This window comes from Salvelinus namaycush, chromosome 32, assembly GCF_016432855.1.
Source record: "Salvelinus namaycush isolate Seneca chromosome 32, SaNama_1.0, whole genome shotgun sequence".
Lineage (NCBI taxonomy): Eukaryota > Metazoa > Chordata > Actinopteri > Salmoniformes > Salmonidae > Salvelinus > Salvelinus namaycush.
Genome location: NC_052338.1, coordinates 19,011,698 through 19,034,462, shown reverse-complemented (window position 1 = coordinate 19,034,462; position 22,765 = coordinate 19,011,698). Strand labels below are relative to the sequence as shown.

General features: G+C 43.1%; 1 protein-coding gene across 1 annotated transcript in view; it reads right to left on the bottom strand.

Moving 5' to 3' along the window:
• Positions 1–22,765, bottom strand: part of LOC120027047 (thrombospondin type-1 domain-containing protein 7A-like) — a 100,915-nt gene that overhangs the window by 51,904 nt on the left and 26,246 nt on the right. Inside the window, exons 7-8 of the mRNA XM_038971891.1 lie at positions 20,951–21,199; positions 3,247–3,425 (exon numbers count right to left, since the gene is read on the bottom strand). Coding sequence (XP_038827819.1) covers positions 3,247–3,425; positions 20,951–21,199 — 428 coding nt within the window. The remainder of the gene's footprint in view (positions 1–3,246; positions 3,426–20,950; positions 21,200–22,765) is intronic.

The following is a 22,765-nucleotide window of genomic DNA, read 5'->3' as shown; positions in this document are numbered from 1 at the left end:
ACTCTACCTCTCTATCCATCCTTCTCTCACTCTACCTCTCTATCCATCCTACCTCTCACTCTACCTCTCTATCCATCCTACCTCTCACTCTACCTCTCTATCCATCCTACCTCTCACTCTACCTCTCTATCCATCCTACCTCTCACTCTACCTCTCTATCCATCCTTCTCTCACTCTACCTCTCTATCCATCCTTCTCTCACTCTACCTCTCTATCCATCCTTCTCTCACTCTACCTCTCTATCCATCCTACCTCTCACTCTACCTCTCTATCCATCCTACCTCTCACTCTACCTCTCTATCCATCCTACCTCTCACTCTACCTCTCTATCCATCCTACCTCTCACTCTACCTCTCTATCCATCCTTCTCTCACTCTACCTCTCTATCCATCCTACCTCTCACTCTACCTCTCTATCCATCCTACCTCTCACTCTACCTCTCTATCCATCCTACCTCTCACTCTACCTCTCTATCCATCCTTCTCTCACTCTACCTCTCTATCCATCCTTCTCTCACTCTACCTCTCTATCCATCCTTCTCTCACTCTACCTCTCTATCCATCCTTCTCTCACTCTACCTCTCTATCCATCCTTCTCTCACTCTACCTCTCTATCATCCTTCTCTCACTCTACCTCTCTATCCATCCTTCTCTCACTCTACCTCTCTATCCATCCTTCTCTCACTCTACCTCTCTATCCATCCTTCTCTCACTCTACCTCTCTATCCATCCTTCTCTCACTCTACCTCTCTATCCATCCTTCTCTCACTCTACCTCTCTATCCATCCTTCTCTCACTCCCTTTCTCTCTCTGCAGCTGTTACCATCAATTGTGTCACCTAGATAACCCTGTCACTTCAAAATACAGGACGCTCACAAGATTTGAAAGATCTATCAAGTTGCAGTTTAGATGTCTGATGATTTTCCTTCTCTTTATACCACTACAATCACAGCCTCAACAGTACAGCAAAGTGCCTCCTCTGTCTGGCTGTCTGAGAGCAGCTGGAATCATTTGAATAATTTCTGTGAGCGGTGGCCAGTTGAGCCCCCTGACCAGATGGACAGTCTGGGAGTTAGCGTGGAAGCGCTGGATAAAAATGGGCTCGCTACCAGCCAACGTCACTTCCTTATACACTGACTAAGTAGTGCCCCACACTCCTATTTCATGTCACACCACTGCTCTCTCTCTCTCATTTTCACTATCACTTTTTACTCTCTCTCGCGCGCTTTCTCTCTCCCTTTCTCCCTTTTTCTCTTTCTCTCTTCTCTCCGTCCGTGCATCTTTCTCCTCCCTGCCTCAGTTCCTTCCTCCCCTCTCTCTACCTCCCTGTGCAGAGCCGGAAAAGATGAGATGATTTTGGGTGAGTGCACAAGTCGAATCGGAACTGAGTGCTCGAGGGCCTCCCGAGTGGTGCAGTGGTCTAGCGACTCCTTGTGGTGGGCCTGGGCGCCTGCAGGCTGACTTTGGTCGTCAGTTGAACGGTGTTTCCTCCGACACATTGGTGCAGCTGACTTCCGGGTTAAGCAGGCGGGTATTAAGAAGTGCGGTTTGGCGGGTCATGTTTCGGAGGACGCATGACTCAACCTTCGTCTCTCCCGAGCCCGTTGGGGAGTTGCAGCGATGAGACAAGATCGTAATTGGATCGCAATTGGATATCATGAAATTGGGGAGAAAAAGGGGGTAAAAATACAAAAAAAAACTATGGAGCTAGGTTGACAAACTATGACAAAACATGGGCCATATCAAACCATGTACTTCCACCACAGTTGTGATGTTTAAAATCAAATCAAAGTGTATTGGTCGCGTACACAGTTTAGCAGATGTTATAGCGGATGCAGCAAAATGCTTGTGTTAATTGCTCCTAACAGTGCAGTAAATGTCAAACAAGTACACAAATAAGCAAAAAACTAAAAACAAGAAATCAAGAAACATCATAACAAATGCAATTAACAATCCGAATAACACTGTATCAGTAATCCAAATGCAATCTATGTGTATATACACCGAAAGGATATACTAGGAATGATATGTACAGCAGTAGATATATTACAGTGAGCTATGTTGAGAATCAGGCATATAAATATGCAGTGGGTATAAACAGTGTCACTAAAATGCAATGTACAGTAGTAGAGCTACTAGAATGAGCTATTTGGAGAATACACTATATGAATACACAGTGTGAAAAACAGTATGAAAGAAACAGGAAGTGTCCAGTGTTCAAGGTCTCTATACACATGGGACAGTGTGTGTGTGTGTATGTGTATGTGAGTATGGGAGAATGCTTGTGTGTGAGTGTGTGTGTGTGTATGTGTGTGTATGAGGTGTGTGTGTGAGGTTCGTGTGTGTGAGAGTATGTGTGCAAAAAAAAGTATCTAAGGTGCAGGACAGGTAGCCGGCTAGTGATGGCTGTTCAACAGTCTGATAGCCTGGGGGGGGGGGGGGGGGGCATGCGTGTGTGTGTGCTTGCATTTGTGCATTCATGTGTGTAACATTACCAAGGAAATGGGAACAGTTTTAATACATTATCTGGGAACACAGTTACTACATTATCTGGGGACAGAGAGAGTTATTACTGCTTCTGCTGACTGTATGGATATGCTGCCCTGTCATATTGACATTGGGTGTTTGTCAGACAGGCAATGGTTACCTACCAAATGGCACTATATTCCCTACATAGGGCACTACTTTTGACTATAACACTAATTGCCCTGTTAAAAAGTAGTGGACTATATTGGGAATCTGGTGCCACTTGGGATGCATCCAATGATATCTAGTATCACCAGGTCAGGAACTGTTCTCACATGGGGTACCATTGTTTTTACAGAATTGTTTTCAGAAGGGATGCACCAATTGTGAGTAGTGCAAGGCTTCTAGGATCTCCAAAGATCCCCGGATGGAGAAACACATTCTTCGACCCCATTCCTATTCTCTACACTTCTGCACCGTTAGTGCATGAATTTTGGCTGGCAAGGGTATCCCATTGAATTTCTTACTATTGCGTAAGGGCATGAGTGCGGCCTTAGCAAAAGTGCTCAGTCTCCAGTGCACGAGGTGGAAGAGATCTGTACAATCGGACAAGGCATCATCAGTATGGGAGGGAAAAAAGGGGACACAATGGATATGGGCTTTCTATAGACACACGACTGGTGAGAGAGATGACCTAGTATGGGAGAAGGGCATGAGTTATCAGAATGGGAGAAAGATTACACATTGGGGATAAAGGACAGTTGCATGCTGGTCAGGTTACCTTCCTTGCTATTGAGAGAGCTTGAGGCAGGGTCGGCGCTGGTTGCCTGGACACAGTACACCTCATGGTTCTGGACTCCGCCCCCGCACAGCCCAGTTAGGTTACCACGACGACGGTCCTGTTGGCTTAGCAACATATCCACCCTGCACTCGGTCCACTCCGTTGTCTTCCAGTTGTACCTGCAGAGGAGAATGATTTGATTCAATTTTCATTTTTTACATAACATAGATTGGAAAGAAAGAATATATACATGAATTACATCATCAAGGTATTCTTCCAAAAGTATTCACACCCCTTTACTTTTTCCACACCTTGTTGTGTTACAGTATGAATTTAAAATAGATTACATTTAGATTTTTGGTTACTGGCCTACACACAATACCTCATAATGTCAAAGTGGAATGATGCTTTTAGAGCATTTTACAACGTAATAAAAAATGAAAAGCTGAAATGTCTTGAGTCAATAAGTATTCAACCCCTTTGTTATGGCAAACCTAAATAAGTTCAGGAGTAAAAGTTTGCTTTTAGGGGATAGGCGTCTTAACAAGTCACATAATAAGTTGCATTGACTCACTCTGTGTGCAATAATAGTGTATAACATGATTTTTAAATGACTACCTCTTACTGTATCTTTCCCCATACATAAAATGTATCTGTAAGGTCCCTCAGTCGAGCAGTGAATTTCAAACACAGATTCAACCACAAAAACCAGGGAGGTTTTCCAATGCTTTGCGAAGAAGGGCACCTATTGGTAGATAGGTAAAACACAGACATTGAATATCCCTTTGAGCATGGTGAAGTAATCAATGACACTTTGGATGGTGTATCAATACTGTACATACAGTCACTACAAAGATACAGGCGTCCTTTCTAACTCAGTTGCAGGAGAGGAAGGAATCCGCTCAGGGATATCACCATGAGGCCAATGGTGACTTTAAAACAGTTAGAGTTGCTGTGATAGGAGAAAACTGAGGATGGATCAACAACATTGTAGTTACTCCACAATACTAACCTAATTCACAGAGTGAAAAGAAGGAAGCCTGTACAGCACAAAAATATTCCAAAACATGCATTCTGTTTCCAACAAGGCACTAAAGTAATAGTGCACAAATATGGGAAAGCAATTAACTTTTTGTCCTGAATACAAATAGTTATGTTTGGGGCAAATCCAATACAACACATTACTGAGTACCACGCTTCATATTTCAAGCACAGTGGTGGCGGCATCATGTTTTGGGTATGCTTGTAACCATTAAGGACTGGGAAGTTTTTCAAGATAAAAAAGAAACAGAATATTGCTCAGCACAGGCAAAATCCTACAGGAATACTTTCCCCTTTCAGCAAGACAATAACCTAAAACACAAGGCCAAATCTACACTGGAGTTTCTTACCAAGAAGTCAGTGAATGTTCCTATGTGGCCGAGTTACAGTTTTGACTTAAATCTACTTGAAAATCTATGGCAAGACTTGAAAAGGGTTGCGGGGCAATGATCAACATCGGATTTGACAGAGCTTGAAGAATTTTGAAATGAATAATAGGCAAATGTTGCGCAATCTAGGTGTGGAAAGCTCTCAGAGACGTACCCAGAAAGAGTCACAGCTGTATTCACTGCAAATGGTGATTCTAACATGTATTGACTCAGAGGTGTGAATACTTATGTAAATGTGATATTTATGTATATAATTTCAATTAATGTACCAACATTTCTAAAAACATGTTTTCACTTTGTCATTACGAGGTATTGTGTGTAGATGGATGAACAAAAAATATGTCAAGGGGTATTAATACTATCTGAAGGCACTCTCCGGCTACCTGGATAAAGCACTAAATAAACTTCAGTTAGTGCTAAATACGGCTGCTAGAATGTTGACTAGAACCAAAACATTTGATCATATTACTCCAGTGCTAGCCTCTCGACACTGGCTTACTGTTAAGGCTAAGGCTGATTTCAAGGTTTACTGCTAACCTACAAAGCGTTACATGTACTTGCTCCTACCTATCTCTCCGATTTGGTCCTACCGTACATACCTACACGCAGTGGTGGAAAAAGTACTCAACTGTCATACTTCAGTAAAAGTAAAGATACCTTAATAGAAAATGACTCAAGTAAAAGTGAAAGTCACCCAGTAAAATACTACTTGATTAAAAGTCTAAAGGTATTTGGTTTTAAACATACGTAAGTATCAAAAGTAAATGTAATTGCTAAAATATACTTAAACATGAAATGTAAAAGTAGAAGTATAAACCATTTAAAATTCCTTAAATTAAGCAAACCAGGCAGCACCATTCTCTTGCTTTTTTAATGTACTGATAGCCAGGAGCACACTCCAACACTCAGACATCACTTAATATGAAGCATTTGTGTTTAGTGAGTCTGTCAGATAAAAGGCAGTAGGGATGACCAGGGATGTTCTCTTGATGTGTGTGAATACGACCATTTTCCTGTCCTGCTAAGCATTCAAAATGTAACAAGTACTTTTGGGTGCCAGTGAAAATGTATGAAGACAAAATTACAGAATTTTCTTTAGGAATGAAGTGAAGTAAATGTGGTAAAAATTATACATAGTGAGTAAAGTTACAGATACCCCAAAGACTACTTCTTTTTACACCACTGCCTACACATACACTACGGTTACAAGACCAAGGCCTCCTTACTGTCCCTAGAATGTCTAAGCAAACAGCTGGAGGCGGGGCTTTCTCCTATAGAGCTCCATTTTTATGTAATGGTCTACCTATCCATGTGATGGGCCCAGAATCGGTCTCGATCTTTAAGTCTTTACTGAAGAATCATCTCTTCAGTAGGTGTCGCACCCCCCCCCCACCCCCCCCCCATATGGGAAACATATGTTAACATTTCATAGCAAGTGATGTAGATAATAAACAAAAGTGAAATAAACAATAAAACTGAACAGTAAACTTTACACTCACAAAAGTTCCAAAAGAATAAAGACATTTCAAATGTCATATTATGTGCAAATAGTTAAAGTACAAAAGGGAAAATAAATAAACATAAATATGGGTGGTATTTACAATGGTGTTTGTTCTTCACTGGCTGCCCTTTTCTTGTGGCAACAGGTCACAAATCTTGCTGCTGTGATGTCACACTGTGGTATTTCACCCAACAGAGTTAATCAAAATTGGGTTTGTTTTCGAATTCTTTGTGGATCTGTGTAATCTCTCTCTCTACCGCACCTGCTGTCTCAACCTCTGAATGCTCGGCTGACATTTACTCCTTGTGCACCCTCTACAACCACCGTGATTATTATTTGACCCTGCTGGTCATCTATGAACGTTTGAACACCTTGAAAAACGATCTGGCCTTAATGGCCATGTACTCTTATAATCTCCCCCCGGCACAGCCAGAAGAGGACTGGCCACCCCTCAGAGCCTGGTTCCTCTCTACGTTTCTTCCTAGGTTCCTGTATTTCTAGCGAGTTTTTCCTATGCACTGTGCTTTTTCATCTGCATTGCTTGCTCTTTGGGGTTTTAGGCTGGGTTTCTGTTGATATGAAAAGGGCTTTATGAATACATTTGATTGATTCACTGTAGGCATAGTTTGCATCCCAAATGCCAGACTGTTCCCTTTTGCACTACTTCCCTATGTGTCAACAAAAAGAAGCAGTGCAACGACATATAGGAATTGGAGTGTCATTTCTGATGCAACCATTCCCATTGTGGTCCTCATAAAGGAAGATGACTGAGGGAGATATGGTAAGTGAGTATGAGTGGCTAGTAGAGAAAGTGTACAGCTACATGAATATTAGCAGTCTTGTATTCCTGTTGTGAATGAAGTACCCTCCAGATTGATCCTGAGTGTCCTACAAGGTCACAGCTTATTATTAAGCATCATTTAGTTTGATAGCATCTTTGATTGACTGTATCAAATGCATTATGTACAGATGTAGGATCTTAATTTGAGCCAGTTTGCTACAGTAGGAAAATAATCCTGCAGCAACAGGAAATGTGAATTATTATGTGGATTATAATTAATGGACGTTTTTTTTGGTTGAATTGGTTTGAACGCTGTTGAGATGTTTTGTTTGTAAATGTAGCCTAAGTTTATCTTCTCTTTTACATCTTATTGTGCTCTATTTCTTTCTTAAAAAGCGTTTAGCCTACCACAAGGGAGTTAGCCTGCGGTAGTACAAGTACAAATGCCTGTTAGATTACAACTAGAGTACAAAACATTGCAGTAAACGTTACATTACTCTAATTCTCTACAATGAATACATCATGACGCAGCACAAGCTAAAACTCATTCCAAATGGCACCATATTCCCTATATAGCGCCCTACTTTTTACCAGAGCCCTATGGGTAGTGCACTAATTTACTCTAATTTTGGAACGAAACCCTATTTGTATTCTTTATTATGGTCATTTTCAGCCAAATTGCTGCGAGAAGTTGCCAGAATGGCTTTTCGGGAAGTAAACAACATTAGCATGCATTTGAGTGTGGTCAACTGACGTTACGCAATGTGCATCTACTAGAAAGTCTCTTTTAAAGAAGTTGTCTGTGCAGTTGACCTTCAACATATATTCACAATTTGCCTCACAATCTGGAATTCATTTTGAATGTCCCCCAAGTGAACCTCAGTGGAAGGATTCAGCAGCATTAAACTGAAAGATTATACCGCAAAGGGCAATCTATTAACTCAGATTAGCGCTCATAGATAGCTCTGGGATCTGCTTCAAGGGAACTTGAAAGGTGCCTCCGTGTGTGTGGGGTAGTGAGGGGCAGCCACTAAAAGTCCACACCCTCACCAGCACCACAGGCCATGTAGTCAGCTTGGAACAAGCCGCTGGCTTGAAAATGAACACAGGCACAGCTGACTTCAATAGGCTCGTTAAGGGTGTGACCGGCTACTCAATCAGCCACTACATATATCAGCAACTGGTATCCCTCACTACAGAGGAGAGGACTGAGGGAGCTCTGTTTGCAAGTTTTATTTGATGAACATTTAAGTTTGATTCTTGAAGAGATCATTTATGTTGTTACCTTATAGTCCATAAAATCTATTTTGTTAAGAATTGACCCTGTCTCACGAGCCTCTGTACTAGAAAGCTAGCCTAGCTCTGTTCCGTGACAGTACACGTCCCTTCTGGCTGCCATATTGTGCTTCAGTAAGAATGTTAGGAATTGCTTTTCAGTTCAAATCTACCTGGGGTCACAAAATGGCTGCCCTGCCTCGATGTCTGTGGCGATACTGGAATTTATTTGAGGTCACCACCAATGAAAGGGCTCCATATTCATGAATGGGGTGTCTCCAGGGCCGGTTTAATGCAGGGGCTTACTGGGGCTGAAGCCCCTTGGCACAGGCCCATGGGGGGCCCAACAGACAGCAAAAAAATACATTAAATAAATAACTATAAATAAATAACTAAAAATTGAAATATATACAGTATATATTATATATACAGTATATATTATATGTAGTATATACACTGCTCAAAAAAATAAAGGGAACACTAAAATAACACATCCTAGATCTGAATGAATGAAATATTCTTATTAAATACTTTTTTCTTTACATAGTTGAATGTGCTGACAACAAAATCACACAAAAATTATCAATGGAAATCAAATTTATCAACCCATGGAGGTCTGGATTTGGAGTCACACTCAAAATTAAAGTGGAAAACCACACTACAGGCTGATCCAACTTTGATGTAATGTCCTTAAAACAAGTCAAAATGAGGCGTGTGTGGCCTCCACGTGCCTGTATGACCTCCCTACAATGCCTAGGCATGCTCCTGATGAGGTGGCGGATGGTCTTCTGAGGGATCTCCTCCCAGACCTGGACTAAAGCATCCGCCAACTCCTGGACAGTCTGTGGTGCAACGTGGCGTTGGTGGATGGAGCAAGACATGATGTCCCAGATGTGCTCAATTGGATTCAGGTCTGGGGAACGGGCGGGCCAGTCCAGAGCATCAATGCCTTCCTCTTGCAGGAACTGCTGACACACTCCAGCCACATGAGGTCTAGCATTGTCTTGCATTAGGAGGAACCCAGGGCCAACCGCACCAGCATATGGTCTCACAAGGGGTCTGAGGATCTCATCTCGGTACCTAATGGCAGTCAGGCTACCTCTGGCGAGCACATGGAGGGCTGTGCGGCCCCCCAAAGAAATGCCACCCCACACCATGACTGACCCACCGCCAAACCGGTCATGCTCGAGGATGTTGCAGGCAGCAGAACGTTCTCCACGGCGTCTCCATACTCTGTCACGTCTGTCACGTGCTCAGTGTGAACCTGCTTTCATCTGTGAAGAGCACAGGGCGCCAGTGGCGAATTTGCCAATCTTGGTGTTCTCTGGCAAATGCCAAACGTCCTGCACGGTGTTGGGCTGTAAGCACAACCCCACCTGTGGACATCGGGCCCTCATACCACCCTCATGGAGTCTGTTTCTGACCGTTTGAGCAGACACATGCACATTTGTGTGCCTCCATGCTCTGGACACATGCACTGGTAGCGCCTCCATGCTCTGGACACTACGCTGACAGACACAGCAAACCTTCTTGCCACAGCTCGCATTGATGTGCCATCCTGGATGAGCTGCACTACCTGAGCCACTTGTGTGGGTTGTAGACTCCATCTCATGCTACCGCTAGAGTGAAACCACCGCCAGCATTCAAAGTGACCAAAACATCAGCCAGGAAGCATAGGAACTGAGAAGTGGTCTGTGGTCACCACCTGCAGAACCACTCCTTTATTGGGGGTGTCTTGCTAATTGCCTATAATTTCCACCTTTTGTCTATTCCATTTGCACAACAGCATGTGAAATTTATTGTCAATCAATGTTGCTTCCTAAGTGGACAGTTTGATTTCACAGAAGTGTGATTGACTTGGAGTTACATTGTGTTGTTTAAGTGTTCCCTTTATTTTTTTGAGCAGTGTATTTTGTATTTTTATTACTGCAACCGCCAACCACAAGAGGACTCACAAGCCCCATCTCTATGAGTGCAGACAGCATGCTGGTGATTTGCTAATCGTCAGATGGGGGAGGAGAGGAGGTAGGGGGGCCCACATGGGTAACTTGGGGGCTCTGCCTTGATTGGGAAACTGATTAATAAAAAATAAAAAATAAACTGCATAATAAAAATATATGACTGGTCTATTGTGTGAGTCAGGGTGTAGGGGGCCCAAGAGGCAAAAAAAAATCCAACCACAGGAGCCTACTCTCAATGTTAGAAATATACCAGCGAGCATAATTTAGCCACAGAGGTTCAAAAGTTTCTAACAAATAACTGTGGATTAAGTTTTATCACAAGCACACACAGGTAACTGCCAAAATAAAGGAAACACCAAAGTAAAGTGTCTTAAAAGGGTGTTAGGCCACCACGAGCTGCCAGAAGAGCTTCAATGTGCCTTCGCATAGATTCTACTAGTGGACATAAATCATGACAGGAAAATGCACCACACACCATAACATATACTTTGTACCAAAACTTAGAGTGGTCAACTCTAAGTGCTGTTATTGTGAAGTGGAAATGTCTAGGTGCAACAATGGCTCAGCTGCGAAATGTTAGGCCACACAAGCTCACATAACAGGACCACCGAGTGCTGAAGTGCGTAGCTCGTAAAAATCGTCTGTCCTCGGTTGCACACTCACTACCGAGTTCCAAACTGCCTCTGGAAGCAACGTCAGCACAATAACTGATCGTTGGGAGCTTCATGAAATGGGTTTCCAAGGCCGAACAGCCGCACACAAAGCTAAGATCACTATGCGCAATGCCAAGCGTCAGCTGGAGTGGTGCAAAGGTCGCCGCCAATGGACTCTGGAGCAGCAGAAACACATTATCTTTGGTGATGAATCAGGCTTCACAATCTGGAAGTCTGACAGACGAATCTGGGTTTGGCGGATGCCAGGAGGCCCTTTACTGTTTCAGCATGACAATGCCCCTGTGCACAAAGATCCATAGAGAAATGATTTGTCGAGATCAGTGTGGAAGAACTTGCCTGCACAGAGCCCTGACCTCAACCCCATCAACACCTTTGGGATGCATTGGAATGCCAACTGCGAGCCAGGCCTAATCGACCAACATCAGTGTCCGACCTTACTAATGCTCCTGTGGCTGAATGGAAGCAAGTCCTCACAGCAATGTTCCAACAGAAGCATGTAGCAGCGGCAGGTAGCCTTGTGGTGAGTGTGTTGCGCCAGTAACCGAAAGGTTCCTAGATCGAATCCCCAAGCTGACAAGACCCACTGCCATGTTCAGGGGCAGGCCATCGTTGTAAATGAGAATTTGTTCTTAACTGACTTGCCTAGTTAAATAAAGGCTAAATAAAAAATAAAAAAATCTAGTGGAAACCCTTCCCAGAAGAGTGGAGGCTGTTATAGCATCAAAGGGGGGACCAACTCTATATTCATTCCCATTATTTTGGAAGGAGATGTTCGACGATCAGGCGTCCACATACTTTTGCTCATGTGGTGAGTGTGTATATATATATATATACAGTTGAAGTCGAAAGTTTACATACACCTTAGCCAAATACATTTAAACTCAGTTTTTCACAATTCCTGGGAGATATGGTCCATATGTCACGCCCTGACCATAGAGAGCTTTTTATTCTCTATGTTGGTTAGGTCGGGGTGTGACTAGGGTGGGTCATCTAGGTGATTATGTGTCTATGTTGGCCAGGTATTGTTCCCAATCAGAGGCAGCTGTTTGTCGTTGTCTCTGATTGGGGATCATATTTAGGCAGCAATTTCCCCTTTGTGCTTTGTGGGATCTTGACTATGTATAGTTGCCTGTTTGCACTATTGCACTACTTCACGTTTTGTTTTGAGATTTATTGTTTTTGTTTTGGCAGTGAGTTTCACCTAGAAATAAAAGGATGTGGAACCCAGATCACGCTGCGCTTTGGTCCACTCATTATAACGATCATGACAGAAGATCCCACCAACAACGGACCAAGCAGCGTGCCCAGGAGGAAAGCCAGGAGTGGAGGACATCCTGGACGTGGGAAGAAATTATGGCAGGAGACAGAAGCCTGCCATGGAAGCAGGCGGAAGCAGCGAGGGTGCAACAACGACGACACCGGGGGTTCGCGGCCACGACGCAAGCCCAAAAGACAGCCCAAATTTTTTTGGGGTTGGGGGCACATGGAGTGGTCGGAGACGCTGAGAGGTGAGTCAGAGACTGAGGAGGAAAATTGGGACAGATTGAGCGAAGAGTGGGCGGCGAAAGTTAAGGGGAGTGAACCAGAGACTGTCAGTGAGTTGAGGGAGAATGTGGAGGAGAGAGAAATGAGAGAGTTATTGAATTGGTGGAGGATGCACAACATTTGCCCTAAGGAACGTGTGAACAATTTAAAGCCACCTGAGTCAGCTCTCCGTACTCGTCCTGAGAAGTGTGTTAATGTTCCGGTACAATTGATGCCGGATATACGCACCCGGTCTCCAGTGCGCCTTCACAGCCCAGTACGTCCTGTGCCAACTCCTCGTACTCACCGTGTGAAGAGTGTCATCGTTCCGGAACAATGTGTGCCGGTTCTACGCACCGTGTCTCCAGTGCGCCTCCACAGCCCGGTACGTCCTGTTCCTGCTCCTCGCACTCTCCCTCAAGTGTGCCTTCCCAGTCAGGTACGTCCTGTACCTGCTCCTCGCACTCACCCTGAGGTGCGTGTCACCAGCCCGGTGCCACCTGTACCGGCCCCACGCATCAGGCCTCCAGTGCGCCTCCACAGTCCAGTACGTCCTGTGCCTCCTCCCCGCACTCGCCCTGAGGTGCGTGTCACCAGCCCGGTGCCACCAGTGCCGGCCCCATGCATCAGGCCTCCAGTGCGCCTCCACAGCCCAGTACATCCTGTGCCTCCTCTCCGCACTCGCCCTGAGGTGCGTGTCACCAGCCCGGTGCCACCTGTACTGGTCCCACGCATCAGGCTTCCAATGCGCCTCCACAGTCCAGTACGTCCTGTGCCTGCTCTTCGCGCTCGTCCTGAGGTGCGTGTCACCAGCCCGGTACCACCAGTGCCGGTCCCACGCACCAAGCTTCCGGCGACAGTTCCCAGTCCAGAGCTTCCGGCGACAGTTCCCAGTCCAGGGCTTCCGGCGACAGTTCCCAGTCCAGAGCTTCCGGCGACGTTTCACAGTCCGGAACCTCCGAAGACGGTCCGCAGTCCGGAACCACCAACGACAGTCCACAGTCCGGAACCTCCTACGACGGTCCACAGTCCGGAACCTCCTGAGACGGTCCACGGTCCGGAACCTCCTGAGACGGTCCACGGTCCGGAACCTCCTGAGACGGTCCACGGTCCGGAACCTCCTGAGACGGTCCACGGTCCGTAACCTCCTGAGACGGTCCACGGTCCGTAACCTCCTGAGACGGTCCACGGCCCGGAACATCCTGAGACGGTCCATGGTCTGGAACCTCCAGCGACGGTCGGCGGTCCGGAACCTCCGGCGACGGTCTTAGCTTGTTAGCAACTGCAGGTCAAAACACTCAAACAGACTAGAGGTCTAAACAGTGGAAATTGAGGAAATACCTTCCTCTACGCACCAGGGGAGTATAGTTCCACATTGCGTTGTACAGGTTGGGGGGGGAAGTAATTTAAGGGACACGCATGCCATCACAGCTCAGGACTGCCTGCCGGGTGTGAAAGTGATGGTGTGTCAACACGCCCATCTGTGTGTGTGTGTGTGTGTGTGTGTGTGTATATGTGTGTGTGTGTGTGTGTGTGTGTGTGTGTGTGTGTGTGTGTGTGTGTGTGTGTGTGTGTGTGTGTGTGTGTGTGTGTGTGTGTGTGTGTGTGTGTGTGTGTGTGTGCGGAGGGGGGATCAGATAAGACACTGCACGGACCAACTGACTTTTTCCCAGACACTCCATTAATCATTTCCTCCATCACTGGCAATAAGCCAAACGCTGGGCCGTTTCTTTCCTCTCCATCTCTCCTTATATGTCCCCCTCTTCCATGGCACCATCGTCCCACACACTGAGCCAAACCCATCTCCCCCTTACCGCCTCCCCCAATCTCTCTATCTCTCCCTATATGCCCCCATCACTGCATCAACTAACACACTACCCAATCACATCCCCATTTTCCCCCTTTCCCATTTCTCCAATCTCTCTCCATCTCTTTCCACATGCCCCCTCAAACCGTCGACCCCACCCTCTCATCAGCACCACACCGTCCCCCCTACCCTCTCATCACACCACACCGTCGACCCACACAATGAGCCTCTCCCTCCCGCCTCCATTCTCCCCCTTCGGGCTGTGGTTTGTACCCACTGTCATGACTGTCACTACAGACCCTGGTTCGATTCCAGGCTGTTTCACAACCGGCCGTGATTGGGAGTCCCATAGGGTGGCACACAATTGGCCCAGTGTCGTCTGGGTTAGGGTTTGGCCGGGGTAGACCGTCATTGTAAATAAACATTTGTTCTTCACTGACTTGCCTAGTTAAATTTAAAAAAATAAACCAGACCTTCTCTCACCCACAAAGGAGGGAACTGGGACGTTTTGACACTTCACACCCTGTTGTAAATTACAGGAGAAGGGGGGCTCTTTCTCCCCCTTTAGTATTAACCAAAGGAATGGCTTTGTTTCACAGACAGTTTTGCCTCTTAAACGCTAAGATGGTCAAAAGTGGATACTGGATCAATAGTTCTAACATAAGAATATGGGGAATGGTCAGTGGGGAGCTATGGAAAACGTAATATTGCTTTTCATTTTGTAATGTCATTTAAAACTGTATGGATGAAACACTGTAACTTTGAAAGTTTTTCCCTTTTATCTGTAAAGTTTCCTTCCAATACGACGTGCATATAATATGAAAAAATATGATATTTTTTTTCTTAACTTCACTAGGGTAGGGGGCAGCATTCGGAATTTTGGATGAAATGCATGCCCAATTTAAACTGCCTGCTTCTCGGGCCCAGAAGATATGATATGCATATATGCATACTGGTAGATTTGGATAGAAAACACTCTAAAGTTTCCAAAACTGTTAAAATAGTGTCTGTGAGTATAACAGAACTGATTTGGCAGGCAAAAACCTGGGAAAAATCCATTCAGGAAGTAGTTTTTGTCTTGGTTTTGTAGTTTTCTATTCAATGCCATTACAGTATCCATTGACTTTGGACTCAAACTGCAGTTTCTATGCCTTCCACTAGATGTCAACAGTCTTTAGAAATAGTTTCAGGCTTGTATTCTGAAAAATTAGGGAATAAGAGCATTCGGAATGACTGGACGCTAAAGTGTCGCTAAAGAGCTTTTTCATGCGCTCGACAGAGAGAGAGCAATTCTTGTTTACCTTTTAAATTGACGACGTTATTGTCCGGTTTAAATATTATCGATTATTTAGGCTAAAAACAACCTGAGGATTGAATATAAACATCGTTTGGCATGTTTCTATGAACATTACGGATACAATTTGGATTTTTTGTCTTCCTGTTTTGACTGCGTTTGAGCCTGTGGATTACTGAAGAAAACGCGCGAACAAAACTGAGGTTTTTGTATATAAAGAGACTTTATCGAACAAAAGAAAAATGTTTGAGTAAATGAATGTCTGCTGACTGCAACCATATGAAGATCATCAAAGGTAAGGGATTCATTTTATCTCTATTTCTGACTCTGACTCTGTTCTACTTGGCTGGTTAGTGTTTGTAATGAATTGTCTAGTGGGCTATGTTCTCAAATAATCGTAAGGTATGCTTTCGCCGTAAAGCATTTTTAAAATCTGACACTGTGGTTGGATTCACAAGACGTTCATCTTTAAACCTATGTAAAATATGTTTTGTTTTCTGAATATCTATAATGAGTATTTCTGTATTTGAATTTGGCGCCCAGCAGTTTCACTGGCTGTTGAAGAGGTGGGACGCTAACGTCCCACATACCCAAGAGAGGTTAACCTGTTTGGGCTGCAGAGGCAGTATTGAGTAGCCGGATAAAAGGGGCCCATTTCAAACGGCCTCGTACTCAATTCTTGCTCGTACAATATGCATATTATTATTACTATTGGATAGAAAACACTCTCTAGTTTCTAAAACCGTTTGAATTATATCTGTGAGTAAAACAGAACTCATTTTGCAGCAAACTTCCTGACGGGAAGTGGAAAATCTGAAATCGATGCTCTGTTCTAGGGCCTGCCTATTAATGTCCTTGATATTTATTAGTATAGATGCACTTCATACGTCTTCCACTAGATGTCGACAGGCAGTGAGAGAAGAAATGGAGTGTGTAACTTGATCTGGGGTCGAATAAAAGCTCTCGGCATGACGTGTCACCAGTTTCCTGTTTTCTGGAGAGCGCGTGAAGGGACCTGGATTTGCCTTCTGATAAGCTGTCGTTATGGACGACTAATATCTCCGGCTTTGATTTTATTTGATACATGTGACAATATCATCGTAAAGTATGTTTTTTCAATATAGTTTTATTAGATTATTGAAATTTATTCAGGACGTTAGGCTGTTGCGTTGTGTGCCTTTGTTCAGGAAGGAGAGCTTAGCGCCACTTTGCTAGCTTTCCGTGCTAATTGACTGGAGAAGAGGACATTCTAAATCCAAACAACGATTGTTCCCGACAAAGGACCCCTTGTACAACATTCTGATGAAAGATCATCAAAAGTAGGACCCATTTTATTCATATATCTGTCGAACATGTGAAATAGTCGTTTGCGCCCAGATTTTGGGTACTCTCTCGCTATACCTAAGCTGGATGTCGTAATGAAGTTATTTTTAGAATTCTAACACGGCGATTGCATTAAGAACTAGTGTATCTATCATTTCCTATACAACATGTATTTTTTAGTAACGTTTATTTATAGTTATTTGGTCAGAATAGTTGAGTGCCATAAAAATATCCGCACATTCTGGGAAAAAGATGCTACGTTAGCACAATGTATAACCACTGATTTCAGCTCTAAATACAAAACATAAGTGTATGTATAACCTGATGTTATAGGACTGTCATCTGATGAAGCTTATCAAGGTTAGTCAAAAATTATATATATTTTGCTGGTTTATTCGCTATCGCTAACGTGCCTATTGCTATCGCTAACGTGCCTTGATGAATGAATGCGGTAGTGTGGTAGGCTATTGTAGTAAGCTAATATAATGCTATATTGTGTTTTCGCTGTAAAACACTTTAAAAAATCGGAAATATTGGCTGGATTCACAAGATGTTTGTCTTTAATTTGCTATACACCATCGATTTTTCAGAAATGTTTTATGATGAGTATTTAGGTATTTGACGTTGGTGTCTGTAATTACACTGGCTGCTTCGGTCCTATTTGTGACGGTAGCTGTGATGGTAGCTGCAATGTAAAACTGATTTATACCTCAAATATGCACATTTTTCGAACAAAACATAGATTTATTGTATAACATGTTATAAGACTGTCATCTGATGAAGTTGTTTCTTGGTTAGTTTGGTTGGTTCTTGGTTAGTTAGGTTGGCTTTGTGCATGCTACCTGTGCTGTGAAAAATGTCTGTCCTTTTTTGTATTTGGTGGTGAGCTAACATAAATATATGTGGTGTTTTCGCTGTAAAACATTTTAAAAATCGGACATGTTGGCTGGATTCACAAGATGTTTATCTTTCATATGCTGTATTGGACTTGTTAATGTGTGAAAGTTAAATATTTCTAAAAAATATATTTTGAATTTCGCGCCCTGCACTTGAGCTGGCTGTTGTCATAAGTGTACCGACGTCGGGCTTGCAGCCATAAGAAGTTAAGATAGGAATGTGATTTTAGGAGGTATAAGAGAACCTATCACCTATAAGCTGTGCATAAGTAATTAGCCACACCCCGAGTGAGGTCTGAGAACGTGTCAGACTGATGGAACCGTCCTTTTTGGACAGCATGCATAGAAAGGCTTGGTAACGAAATTAACATTAGGCCAGGAAACGTGAGGCCACATGTTTGAAATGGTTGGAACCTCAACACGATGTAAGAAATAAACTCACCTTCCATTAGACCAGAGAGACGGCGAGCTGAATAATCAACACAAGGAGGAAGAGGAAAACAAACTCCCCTCTCAGACAATCACTGGTACGCTGGTACAGCTGAATAGCTGTCCTGAGTCAAATATCTCAAACTCTTCAAACCAACATACTACTCTTGTCAAATCACCGTAGTACGCTATTCTCATCACCCCACTAGATCCATCAGCACAGCTACCTTATCTTCAAATAAGCAGCTTCTGGAGTGAATGGCACAGAGTGAAATGTGTAGTTCTGTTCAGGACTACACGACGAACAAAGGCACGAACACGTAAATACATTCATGATTTCTTATTCCAAACGGTCGGCGGTTCGTGTGCAAACTATATGATTAACGTGAGAATAGTTCTGAAATGAGTTGACGATAAAAGTGTATTTTTCTCTCTCTCTCTCTCCATGTCGTTATGTAAAAGCCATATTGTAAAATCCCGCTAGGGATGTATGTATTAAGTGTGTATGTTTTCCTGTTATTATTTAGTTAGCTAGTAAATAACTAATGAAACCAATTTGTGTAATACTGAATCATGAGTAAGCCTGGGGTTTTTGCAGATGCATGAGGTTATGACTGTTCAGAATGATGATGATATGATAAGAGGTAATGATTAATAAGATGACTGTTTATCAATGTAATAGACTTTACAGAGCTTAATTCGGGAGATGGTAACACTTTAACCTTTCTAGCGCAGGCGTTCCGCTAGCGGAACCCCTCAACAACATTCCGCTGAAAAGGCAACGCAGGAAATTCAAAAATATTTTTCCGAAATATGTAACTTTTACACATTAACAAGTCCAATACAGCAAATGAAAGATACACATCGTGTCCGATTTCAAAAAAGCGAAAGCACAACATATGATTATGTTAGTTCAGAGCCAAGTCAAAAAAACACACAGCCATTTTCAAGCCAAAGGTAGGAGTCACAAAAAGCAGAAATGTAGATAAAATGAATCACTAACCTTTGATGATCTTCATCAGATGACACTCATAGGACATCATGTTACACAATACATGTAGGTTTTGTTCGATAATGTGCATATTTATATCCAAAAATCTCAGTTTACATTGGCGCGTTCCGTGCAGTAATGTTTGATACCAAAACATCCAGTGATCTTGCAGATAGCCACAGAAATCCCAGAAATACTCATAATAAACATCGATAAAAGATACAAGTGTTATTCACAGAATTAAAGATAGACTTATCCTTAATGCAACCACTGTGTCAGATTTCAAAAAAACTTTACGGAAAAAGCATAATCTGAGTACGGCGCTCAGAGCCCAATCCAGCCAAATCCAGCCAAAGAAATTTCCGCCATGTTGGAGTCAACAGAAGTTAGAAATAACATGATAAATATTCCCTTACCTTTGATGATCTTCTTCAGAATGCACTCCCAGGAATCCCAGTTCGACAATAAATGACTGATTTGTTCTATAAAGTTCCATAAAGTCCATCATTTATGTCCAAATAGCCACTAGTTGTTAGCGTGTTCAGCCCAGTGATCCATCTTCATGAGCACTAGGTCCAGACAAAAACTCGGAAAGTTTCGTTACAGGTCGTAGAAACATATCAAACGATGTATGGAATCAATCTTTAGGATGTTTTTAACATAAATCATCAATAATATTCCAACCGGAGAATTCCATCGTCTGTAGCAAAGCATTGGAACGAGAGCTGACTCTGTCGGGAACGTGCGTCACGAGCCTGAGACACTCTGCCAGACCACTGACTCATTCAGCTCCCATTCCCCCCTCCTTTATAGCAGAAGCCTGAAACAAGTTTCTAAAGACGGTTGACATCTAATGGAAGTCTTAGGAACTTAACCCCGTAGACGCTGTGTATTTGGTAGGCCAAGCTTTGAAAAACTACAAACCTCAGATTTCCCACTTCCTGGTTGGATTTTTCTCTGGTTTTCGCCTGCCATATGAGTTCTGTTATACTCACAGACATCATTCAAACAGTTTTAGAAACTTCAGCGTGTTTTCCATCCAATACTAATAATAATATGCATATATTAGCATCTGGGACAGAGTAGCAGGCAGTTTACTCTGGGCATGCATTTCATGTAAAACAGGTTTTAAACAACCTCTTCCGTGTTGCTCCAAATTCCTAATGAGTACATTATTAATTTAATCAGGTAACGATTAAACATAGTTATTGGATTAAATAAATAACAGTCATCAGATTAATGACACCACTCAGGCTGTGGATAATAAGCCAGCAGACACCAAACAACCCACAGACCAATAGTAGTGGGGTTGTTATTGTGGCTCCTCCCCCTACTGATAACTCCCCAGTGCTCGTAGTCCTACTGCTGCTGTTGTGTTAGATGGTTAGCTACACAGTCATTACAGCAACCAGCCAACGTTCCGGCCGCATGGCCTTGATCACTTAACACACAGAAACAAACCATTTCCTGTATGCACATATGCATTTAGTGTTAGAGACACACCAGGCCTGTCTGGCTGAGTGTCTGATGCATTAAGTGTTTATTTTTTTTGTCAGCAAAGCTATTTAGGGATGCAGACAGGCGGCTTACCCATAGTACACTTTAGAAAGGGAGTAACTGTAATGGTCAGCCAGCCTGCAGAGTAGAAGTGCAGTTCAATTGACCATCTGCAATCCTTGATTGGCTGACATTTTTACGTTTTCCAATGTGAGTATACAAACTACACAATTGATATACTGTTCGTACAAAAACGTAGACATCCATATAAGACATTGAAATCACACATATTTTTCAAACGTTGGGTGATAGAGTACTTACGCAATGCAGGGGGGTACCCCTTCTCCCTGAGGGGTGCAGGGTTCCTTCTCCTCCAGTTCGGGGCACTCCTCCCCTTCTCCCACAGGGAACTGGTGTACCCGGCGTGTGCGTGTGCGCTCACCCGTGGGCCCGTTGAGCTCGTAGCAGTCCTTGGAGCAGGGCGACCAGTCGGTCCAGTCGCTCACCTCACAGTCTTTGGCCAGTACGCAGGCCTGGTATGTCACTGGTAGGGACTCCCGAGAACACAGGCTGGAGAGAAGAGACAAGGCGTTCATTAATTAGGTTCAAAGAAATCAGTGAAGGTGTTTGGTCAAAGGAATGAGGCAAGGTTTCCTAATAAGGCCAAACTTGTTTGCAAAATCCGATTCAGGAACACCACAGCTTCAAACCCCTTGAACTCATTCTGAATTTGTAAAGTACCTTTTCTACAAACCTACATATTAATTTAGCATTGTAGTCATTTAGCAGATCCTCTCACCCAAAGCAATGTAAATCTGAAATAGGACCCAAATATACAATTATAGATTTCCTTAGCTTACAGACAGATAAACATCATAATAAATAATAACCAATGTTAAATGAAGTGAGATGGAATACATTCCCACCAGATATATTTCAGAGCTTCTATAACAGTAAACACACTTGATCCTTGGCCTAATGTGGTTGGTAGATGGTCAGTATCAGATCAGATAAGCCTCTTTGGGGGTTTCAGTTCAACATCTGTGGTAGATGCTATGAGTAGCTCCTAAAAAACTAAAATACCTCAACATTACTACTCATTATAAAGGAGAAATGTCTCAACATTAATCCTAGGATAGATCTAGATCATAGAGATATAATATATATTCTACTTAAAGATACGGGAATATAATACAAGTTGTTATCCCATCATTTCAATCATTTATGATTTTCTCTGACCATCTCCCTATGGACGCCCATTTTCTTTTTCTTTCAAGATGCGCTAAAGCATTCATATCCCTTTAAGAAAGTGGGAGAGATCTATTCGGTGTTAAGTGGTCACCATAACAGCCACCCCGTTCCTCAGAGACAGAATTGGGACAGACATGCATTTCACATCTCAGCAAAGAGGAACAATGCCTTTTAGAAAGCATGTGCACCTGAGTAGAATGGAATGGAGACATTCAATAAAACACGTCTTGACCACCACCACCCAGCTATTTCTGTAATATGAATGAATGACCGTGCTACAGTATGTGGATGTAGTTAGATGGCCACCCATAGAAATGGACATGACGCAGGATGATGGTTAACGGAAAGGGACAGCGGTTTGATCCTCTGACCATTTCATAGATGTTATGGTTGAGGCCTCCAATCGTCTGTTGGATCCCAGGGACACGGTTGAGTACAGCAGAATGGAAGGAAGCCATGACACTTCTACTCATCATCGATTCAACTCTCATAGTTGATCTCACTGAATAAATATTGGTTTTCTATGAATATTACGCTATCTTGAGGCGCAAAAACAAGAATGCTGTCTATCCTCGTATCTCTTTATTAATACTTACTATATATTAATCGCTGAATATCACAATGCTTTCAGTTGGAGGTTATGGTAAATCTGAAGCTTTGAAACTAACTTCACGCCGTACAAAACTCCAATTGCTTCTTTGAAAGACGACAAGTTCTTTGGTTAAACAAAGAATAAATGTCAATGAAAATATGATACAAAACATAGACACTGCAGACTCCATTGACTGAACCCTCACTTCAGAGACAAACAAAAAAACACAGCTCTACTTTCTGAGATTTTTAGGAGAAGAGGTTGCAAAAAACTGGCCAAAAATATTTTAAACG